General features: G+C 49.8%; 1 protein-coding gene across 1 annotated transcript in view; it reads left to right on the top strand.

Moving 5' to 3' along the window:
* Positions 1–9,444, top strand: part of LOC311373486 (rho GTPase-activating protein 12-like) — a gene marked incomplete at both ends in the record, with an annotated part of 9,789 nt that extends 345 nt beyond the window's left edge. The window contains 7 exons of the mRNA XM_084490246.1: positions 3,537–3,815; positions 5,074–5,214; positions 5,421–5,501; positions 6,212–6,346; positions 7,448–7,522; positions 8,591–8,671; positions 9,383–9,444. Of these exons, the coding sequence (XP_084346372.1) occupies positions 3,537–3,815; positions 5,074–5,214; positions 5,421–5,501; positions 6,212–6,346; positions 7,448–7,522; positions 8,591–8,671; positions 9,383–9,444 (854 nt within the window). The remainder of the gene's footprint in view (positions 1–3,536; positions 3,816–5,073; positions 5,215–5,420; positions 5,502–6,211; positions 6,347–7,447; positions 7,523–8,590; positions 8,672–9,382) is intronic.
* Positions 9,445–9,939: the final 495 nt, after the last annotated feature.

Here is a 9,939-nt window from a genome sequence, read left to right as displayed (position 1 = left end):
TGCTTCATTTATGAAGTTAGACAGGAAATATCGCCCCAAATATCGATATTTTTATTCATAAGATAAGGTGCTCTAAACAGTTTTTTTTTCACAGGAGGGAAACTTGAAACTAAAAAACTCAGTTTGGACCATGCAAAAAGTTTGGACCACTCAACCTTTTCACGGTCATTTTGTAGTCATAGTTAGACATATATCGTGATGTAGCGTTATAGGATTTTCTAACCATATATTGATTATCGCAGAATCACCGAGATGTTATCGGTATGGTGGGCGAGGTGCCCTGTGGTTCCACCCTAGAGGACAGCGGCCAGTGAGGCGGTTCTGGAAGCGACATCACGACTGCTGTCAGACCGCTGCCTGTGTTGTCTCAGTAGTGGATCATCTTTATGGTCTCTAGATGTATTCAGGAGCCTCACAACAGAGGTGGGGGGGGGGGGGGGTCCTTATCATTTAATCATGGATTCATGTTTCCATCGAGACACTGTGAACAGCTCCGTCGACAGGCATCATTATCTTCAACATTTATTCATTGTTTCTTCAGATGAGACAGTCTGCTGAATAGTACATCTCTGATTATGGTGATTAGCTATTCTTCGTGTTTGCTGCGTCTCTGTTATTACCACCGGACCACCGAGTGTATCATTATCATGATATAGATCATGTAAATGTATATGTGTATTTGTGTGTGCGTGTGTCTGATGTGTTGATGAGTGGACCGACAGTGGTTGAGGCCAACACCGGACCTTGTGACAGTGTGTGGAACAACAGAAACAATCTGCATGTTGCCTTCTGTCAGAAAGGCCACACTGTCCCAAGTGACCAAAACCTGGCTCCCATCGATACAGAAAACGCTTCAGCCGTCTCTGTGCATCAAGTTTGTGACAAACTATAAGAAGATATTAAATCTTCTTAATTGGCTTTTTATGGGAAACCAAAAAATGGATGGAATGTAAATAATTCTGGACCCATAAACCCTCTGTCTTTCTCTTTCTCTTTCTCTCACTCTCTCGCACGCACGCGCGCACACACGCGCACAAACGCACGGACCAGCATCGGAGGTCCTGCTGTGGCCCTCCCTCCCACAACAGCAGGATATTAAATCATTCTTTCTGAGGGAGGAGAGAAAGTATTCCTGTTATTCACAGGAACAGGAAGCCCCATCTGGCGGCCATGGCAGAGTGTCCGTGTGTCTGTGTCCGTCCGTCAGTCGGCTTCTCGTTCTCCCCTCCATCGTCACTCTGAATCACTAAACCGTTCACACATTCCTCTCTGGCTTTGAAGTTTGACGGCCCAGCGTTTCATCTCTCTGGACGTCGTCCATGTTGGCTGTTGGTTAAGAAGAACGGCAAATATCCTGGCAGGACTAGCTGGCCGCTCGTAGACCGTGACCTGGCATCTTCCTAGAGACATTCAGGAGGACTTTGAATATGCCAAGCTGTAGCCATGGAAACAAACATCCCTGGGTTTTGTAGTTTTCTATCTCCAGCTGGCTCCAGTTCTGTAGTCCTCATGCCTCCCCTACCACTTTGTACTTCTGGATGTTTCTAAAGAAAGTCTTCACTGTCGGTCCAAAATGTGAAGGGTTTGTTAGTCTGTCAGTTCTTAGTGAGATCAAACTGAACAGTTGTAACAGTTGTAGTCTGTAGTAGTAACAGTTGTATTCTGTAGTAATAACAGTTGTAGTCTGTAGTAGTAACAGTTGTAGTCTGTAGTAGTAACAGTTGTAGTCTGTAGTAGTAACAGTTGTAGTCTGTAGTAGTAACAGTTGTAGTAACATTTGTATTCTGTAGTAGTAACAGTTGTAGTCTGTAGTAGTAACAGTTGTAGTCTGTAGTAGTAACAGTTGTAGTCTGTAGTAGTAACAGTTGTAGTAACATTTGTATTCTGTAGTAGTAACAGTTGTAGTAACATTTGTATTCTGTAGTAGTAACAGTTGTAGTCTGTAGTAGTAACAGTTGTAGTCTGTAGTAATAACAGTTGTAGTCTGTAGTAATAACAGTTGTATTCTGTAGTAGTAACAGTTGTAGTAACATTTGTAGTCTGTAGTAATAACAGTTGTAGTCTGTAGTAGTAACAGTTGTAGTCTGTAGTAATAACAGTTGTAGTCTGTAGTAATAACAGTTGTAGTCTGTAGTAATAACAGTTGTAGTCTGTAGTAATAACAGTTGTAGTCTGTAGTAGTAACAGTTGTAGTCTGTAGTAGTAACAGTTGTAGTAACATTTGTATTCTGTAGTAGTAACAGTTGTAGTCTGTAGTAGTAGCAGTTGTAGTCTGTAGTAATAACAGTTGTAGTTTGTAGTAATAGTCTAGACTGTAGTATTACTAGTATTGCTCCAGTGAGTGGCCCTGGTCGATGCCGTATCCTTATACAGTGGTTATATTGTGTGTAAACAGCCCAGCTCCATTCATCTGGTAACCAGGCCTGGTCGGTGGTGGAGTTCTTACAGCCGCCAGCTTCCTCTCGTCTCTCTATCGACCCAGATCCACCATAGAGCCTTTACCCAACAGGAAGGATGCATCTCCTCCACTTCCTCTTTGCATTTCCTCAGCACTCAAGCTCATTTTAATATTAACTTTTCAAATGAACACCTTGGTTGATTCAGGCTTTGTGTTCAAAGCTCATTAGAAGTGTGTGTGTGTGTGTGGGCTGTTCTCCTCGTGAACCGAGTGGGGTTGGGCTCTTTGGGGACATGTGAGGTCTGCATTGTGCCCGTAGGGTGTGTGTGAGCCGGGTGGTTGTGTGTTGGTACGCGGGCCGTTAAATAAACGTCGGTTTAGCTCCACCGAAACCCAAAGCAATACGTTCTAATGGATCTGTGGTGTGTGTGAACACAGCTAGCCCTGGTACCAGCAGGCTGTTGGGTTCACCTGTGGGGTCACGTGTGTGTGTGTGTGTGTGTGTGTGTGTGTGTGTGTGTGTGTGTGTGTGTGTGTGTGTGTGTGTGTGTGTGTGTGAGAAAGAGCTATAGAGAGGGGTCCAGAATTATTTAAATTCCAATCAGTTTTTTGGGTTTCCCATAAAAAGACGATTAAGAAGATTTAATATCTTCTTGAAGTTTGTGACAGACTTGGTGAACAGAGAGTGCTGAAGCGTTTCCTGGATCGATGGGAGACAGGTTTTGGTCACTTGGGACAGCGTTGTCTTGTGTGCTGAATGAATTTAGTATGAAAATGTGTTCCTCATGGTGTGCCCTGTTCTAGAGTCCTCTGGAGTCCTAGCTGGAGGAGTCCCCCGGTCTCTACCAGGGACGCTTCAGTCTAGGGGGGGCGGGCTTCTCTATCGGTCGCAGCTTCCTCATTCGCCGTGTGTCTCTCTGTGGTCGCTGAGGAGCGTGCCGACAGAGATGGAGATAACTGAGTGGCTTCAGGAAGTCAGACACTAGAACACACTAGAATCTGCAGAGGGACCTCTGTGTCTGAGTATTTAAAGGCGTCATTCCATCATTCCTCCCCTCTCTCCCTCCTCTCTCCTCCCCCCCCTCTCCTCCTCATCTCACCTCTCCCCCCTCTCTCTCCCCCTCCCCCCCCCTCTCAGACCATGTCCCCCGGCGGTGTGGGCCGGTCCGACTCCCCGGTGTACACCAACCTCCAGGAGCTGAAGATCTCCCAGTCCAGCCTGCCGCCGGTGCCCAGTGGCTCCCCACTACACATACTGGGAGACTGGGAGACGCACAAGGACCTGAGCGGGCGCCACTTCTACTACCACCGCGGCTCGGGGGAGCGCACCTGGAAGCCCCCCCGCCGCAGCGACGCCTCGGGGGGGGGCAGCGGGGGCAGCCGGGGGGGCGACGCCCAGGGGGCGACAGAGGTGGAGGTGAGGGGGGGAGGGTGTCTGTCTGTCTGTGTCTCTCTGTCTGTCTGTGTCTCTCTCTCTGTCTGTCTGTGTCTCTCTCTGTCTGTCTGTGTCTCTCTCTCTGTCTGTCTGTGTCTCTCTCTGTCTGTCTGTGTCTCTCTCTGTCTGTCTGTGTCTCTCTCTCTGTCTGTCTGTGTCTCTCTCTGTCTGTCTGTGTCTCTCTCTCTCTGTGTCTCTCTGTCTGTCTCTTTCTCTGTCTGTGTCTCTCTCTGTCTGTATGTCTGTCTGTCTTTCAGTTTCTCTGTCTGTCTGTCGGTCTTTGTCTGTCTTTCTTTCGGTTTCGGCCTCTCTCCCTCCCCCCCTCTCTCTTCCCCCTCTCTCCCTCTCCCTCTCTCCCTCCCCCTCTCCCTCCCCCTCTCTCTTCCCCCTCTCTCCCTCCCCCCCTCTCTCTTCCCCCCTCTCTCCCTCTCCCTCTCTCCCTCCCCCTCTCTCCCTCCTTCTCCCTCCCCCTCTCTCTCCTACCTCACTACTTCATGTAGTCCAGTAGGTTCATGGGTTGATGTTCCCTCTCCACACCAGCAGGGGGCGAAGATAAACTCTGACCCCCACCCACCCCTCACCAGATCAACTCTAAACTCACCTTCTGTAACTTCATACACAAACCTATGTTTAGTTTCTTCAGGAGTTTAACCAAATAAACACCTCGACACTCAGCTAGGATGAGCCGGGGATTGAACTAGCAACCTTCCGATTACCAGCCAAGCCGTTGGACCGGTCCAGCAGGCCGGAGGTCTGAGCCGTGGATGCTCTCCGTGTCCTAAAGGGTTAAAGGCAACACCGCTCGCTGCTGTGTGAAAATCCCAAAATAAACTGGGATTGGTCGACGCTGTTGCCATGGTAGTGCAGCAGATAGAGTGGCAGTTTGTCTAGAATGGCTGTAAGTTGTGCGACCACTGAAGATAACACAACAAGCACCTTTTATAAGAGGATTACTGGACCTCAGAGGTCAGTTTGAAATGGGGCTCGGTTCCCGAGGGCAGGGGGGGAAAGAGAGCTGTTTGATGTGGGCAAACCGCGTTCCCCCTGCGGACATGCAGTACCGGTAGCTGCAGTTTCAGAATATGGTCCAACAGCGCCCCTGTGTGGTGGGTTGGTGGATGTGCCTTGAGAGAAATATGTCATTACCATTTATCCGTAATAAATACAGTATTTTCAGTGATATCTGTGTACCGTCTACCGTACCATAGATAGAATATATTAACACAACATTCCTCTCCAGCCTCTGTCTTCGGAGGACAACTGCCACAGCACCCACTCCAGTCAGTCGGACAGCCAGTACGGGTCGCCCCCTAGAGGCTGGTCAGAGGAACTGGACGAACACGGACACACCCTCTACGTCTCTGAGTACACACGGGAGAAGGTACCTACCTTCATACCTATCTTCCTTAAATGACATTATCCTTATGTAGTGTGAATAAAGCCTTATTTATTGACGAATAGTTTCACTGCAATATTCATGATGCGTTAATGTCGTGTTCCTAGTGAATGAAGCCTCATTTCTGGATCGATGGTTTGTTTATGAGCTAGCTGGTATGGAGGTCTGACCAGGTTCATGTTGTGTTCCAGTGGATCAAACATCTGGACGAGCAGGGCCGGCCCTACTACTACAGCGCCGACGGATCCCGGTCTGAGTGGGAGCTGCCCAAGGTGAGACAGACTCCAGACTCCCACCCCGCAGTGCGGAGGGGAGAGGAGGGGGGTGGTGAACAAGTGTGTCTTTTTTTTAATCAGGGCGAGGTGGGATGGGTTCACCTCAGAAGAGAGGGAGAGAGTGGCAGGACACATGTTGCCGCGGGGGTCAGTGTGTGTCAGTAGTCGTAGGGCTATGGACACATGTTGCCGCGGGGGTCAGTGTGTGTCAGTAGTCGTAGGGCTACCACCCATGGTCCATTGTCTGCTGTCTAGTGGATCACTCTGGTGAGCCGCTGGACCCGGTGGAGGTTATGGGTTCCACTCCCTAGTGGGAGGACTCGTCCATTAGTGGATCCATTGAGCCGGTTCTTCCAATCGAAGAAGCGTTTTAGTATTCTTTCACAAAGCAGAACCAAACATGGTTGTGGTTTTCTAAAGACGCTTTTATGTGGATGATTTTGTCTTGGTTTAATTTATGAATAATTCAGTTTTTCTCACCGGCTCATCAGACGAAGCACATGCCTCACTGTGGGCGTTGGTTTGATCCTGATTTGGATATTCGTTGTGTGATGAATATGAAAGAATAGAAGAAAGAATCCATAAATTAATCAACATTTAAAATAACAAACCCTGAAAATAAACGGTTTGATTCAGTAGGTAAATGAAGTCTCCATCTTCCCTCCTCCTCCCTCCCTCTCCTCCTCCCTCTCCTTGCCTCCCCCCAGTACGCCGTCTCCCCCCCCCAGTCGGGTGAGGCTCCCAAGAGCCGCAGCCTGGAGAGGAAGCACCCGCAGCAGCCGGACCCCATCGTGCTCACCAAGTGGAGACACAGCACCTACGTCCTGGACCTCAACGACAAGGTGAGCCCCGCGCCTTTACTTTGAAGCCCGCAGAGAAACGTCCTTGTTTTATCCAGCAATAAAACAAGGGCAATAATACAAGGGTGTGTATCATCATGTTATCAGCGTTGCCAGGTTATGATAGTTATCATTTTTGTCCGATAACGTTGATGTATGAAAGTTATCGTGTTTGTGCGATACCGTTGATGTACGATAGTTATCGGGTTTGTGCGATAACGTTGATGTACGATAGTTATCGTGTGTGTGTGTGTGGGCGATAACGTTGATGTACGATAGTTATCGGGCTTGTGCGATAACGTTGATGTACGATAGTTATCAGGTTTGTGCGATAACGTTGATGTACGATAAAGAAACGAAGAACCAAACAAGCCGTGGTGCCGTCTGGCCTCCAGCAGACCGTTGACCCTCCTCTCTGAGCCTGTTGAGAAGGGTTAGGGTCCACCAGGCTGCTCCAGCTGTTTAAACAGTCCACCAGGCTGCTCCAGCTGTTTAAACAGTCCACCAGGCTGTTCCAGCTGTTTAAACAGTCCACCAGGCTGCTCCAGCTGTTTAAACAGTCCACCAGGCTGCTCCAGCTGTTTAAACAGTCCACCAGGCTGCTCCAGCTGTTTAAACAGTCCACCAGGCTGCTCCAGCTGTTTAAACAGTCCACCATGTTGTTCCAGCTGTTTAAACAGTCCACCAGGCTGCTCCAGCTGTTTAAACAGTCCACCAGGTTGTTCCAGCTGTTTAAACAGTCCACCAGGCTGATCCAGCTGTTTAAACAGTCCACCAGGTTGTTCCAGCTGTTTAAACAGTCCACCAGGCTGATCCAGCTGTTTAAACAGTCCACCAGGCTGTTCCAGCTGTTTAAACAGTCCACCAGGCTGTTCCAGCTGTTTAAATCCCTGAGGCGTCGTTCAAATCCTGACGTCAGGACCTCGGGCGGTCGGCGGCTCCGTGTTGTGACTTGGACACGGGTCATGTGACTTGGGCACGGGTCACGTGATCGGCGACCAGCTGTTGTCGTCCTTCCCTGTGTGTACACTTCCTGTACATCAGAACGCCAGCGACACACGAAACCTGGCGTGACTGAAGAACAACGTGGTTCTGTTGTTCCAGTTCTCGTTCAAACTCAGATGCTTCGGTTCTGACCCGCGCAAGAGGAGATCCCAGCTCCCCCTGAGCCCAGAGAAAGTTGGTACCCCGACCCCCCCCCGCCCCCCCGCCACTAGAGATCTGCTGATTACATCTGATTACATCATGATTTGATGGTCATCGCTGAGTTCAATCAGAGCCACTAAGAGAATCTTGTCGTCGGGGAAGCACTAATTAATCCGCTGTGACACGCTGAACCGACCGTCCACACACCGAACCAAGCATGTTCTGTCTCCGTGGAAACGCACCATAGGCAGCCTCTCCTCCATCTTAACATGTTGACCCCTAACCTTGCCCTCACATGTTGACCCCTAACCCCGCCCTCACATGTTGACCCCTAACCCCGCCCTCACCTGTTGACCCCTAACCCCGCCCTCACCTGTTGACCCCTAACCCCGCCCTCACATGTTGACCCCTAACCCCGCCCTCACCTGTTGACCCCTAACCCCGCCCTAACATGTTGACCCCTAACCCCGCCCTCACATGTTGACCCCCTAACCCCGCCCTCACCTGTTGACCCCTAACCCCGCCCTCACATGTTGACCCCTAACCCCGCCCTCACATGTTGACCCTAACCCCGCCCTCACATGTTAATCCCCACCCTCACATGTTAATCCCACCCTCACATGTTAATCCCACTCACATGTTAATCCCACCCTCACATGTTAATCCCACCCTCACATGTTAATCCCACTCACATGTTAATCCCACCCTCACATGTTAATCCCACCCTCACATGTTAATCCACACCCTCACATGTTAATCCCACCCTCACATGTTAATCCCACCCTCACATGTTAATCCCACCCTCACATGTTAATCCACACCCTCACATGTTAATCCCACCCTCACATGTTAATCCCACCCTCACACCACTAGGCAGTAATTCTGCTTTCTGCTCCAAGCCCGTTTTCCTCTACACTAACAAACATGGCCGCCCTCCGAGAGAGCTGGTTAGTGTGTGTGTGTGTGTGTGTGTGTGTGTGTGTGTGTGTGTGTGTGTGTGTGTGTGTGTGTGTGTGTGTGTGTGTGTGTGTGTGTGTGTGTGTGTGTGTGTGTGTGTGTGTGTGTGTGTGTGTGTACTCACCCCTTCCCCTCTCCCATCAGGAGTGTGCGTCGGCCTGCGCGCTCAAACCGAGCCCCCCCGACTCTGACTCCTGCCCCTCCTCTCCCACGCACCCCTCCACCGTTAGTATCCCACGGCAACCCTGGCGCCACGCACGGCAACAATCCTCTTCTCCATGTCGCGGTTCCCAATTCCTCCTCAACCAACCCGACGCATTGTCTCATTGGCGGGCCAAATTCTCTGGGCGGGCCAAGCAGAGAAAGGGGAGGTAACCTGGTCCCGTATGACATCATGTGGGGCCGGAAGCCAAATCGAAGCGTTTCAGCTATCCTTTTTTCAAAGACGGAGTAAGATAGCTACTTCTCGGTTTACACTTAATGCAATGTTTAGCTACTGGGGACCACAGGGAGGCTAGGGGAACTTAATGTTAGAAAACCTCATGAAGTGACTTTTCATGCCATGGGACCTTTAAAGCTTCAGCCTCACCCTGTCAACACACAGTGTGTTCAGGGTGTGAAGCCGTCACACTAACCTACGGACCGCGCCCCCCCCCCCCCCGAAGACGCTGCCCCCCCCCCGCGGCCGGTCGCTGTGTGATCAGACTCCTCCATCAAACACAATCAAACGCCTGTTCTTCCTCAGTGTGTTCTTCCTCAGAGTGTTCAGTGTGTTAGTCGGTGTTGTGTTTCTCAGACGTTTAAATTCTCATCGCTTCGGACACAGTGTGAGTCTGCTTCTGTAGCTCGCTTTTCGGCTGGCTCTGTGTGTGTTTGTGTATTTTGTGTGTGTGCATCTTTGTGTTTATGTGTGTGTGTGTCCCCCCCCCCCCCCAGCCGTCGGAGAAGTGTGGTGTCCTCAACGTCACCAAGATCACGGAGAACGGAAAGAAAGTCAGGTGGGTGAATCACCGCTGCTGGGGGGCTTCTGATTGGTCGGTGACTTAACGGATACATGACATTTACATAGACCTCTGAAGAATAAGTCCCGCCTCCGGGGCTCCGGTTCCCTCGTTCAAACGTCTATGGGAGATAACACGGGGGTTATGGATGATCGTACATAACAAACTCTGTAGGCGGCGGAGAAGTAAAAGCTGCGTCACGTTTTGAACTACACACATTTTCTATCTAGTTTCGACTGGCTTTTTGGATTGTCGGTGCCTTTAAAGTAGAAAACGATTATAAATGCTATTTTAAACGAGAGAGAGAGTCTGTTATGTACGATCATTCATAAACCCCGTGTTATCTCCCATAGACGTTTGACCGAGGGAACCGGAGCCTCGGAGGCGGGACTTATTCTTCAGAGGTCTATTTACATTGAGGGCGTTTAGCAGATACTTTTATCCAAAGCAACTAACAATAAGTACATTGGTCATAAGAAACAGAAACAACAA

This window comes from Micromesistius poutassou, assembly GCF_964030765.1.
Source record: "Micromesistius poutassou genome assembly, contig: SCAFFOLD_1632, whole genome shotgun sequence".
NCBI lineage: Eukaryota > Metazoa > Chordata > Actinopteri > Gadiformes > Gadidae > Micromesistius > Micromesistius poutassou.
This window is presented reverse-complemented; position numbering and strand designations above follow the sequence as displayed.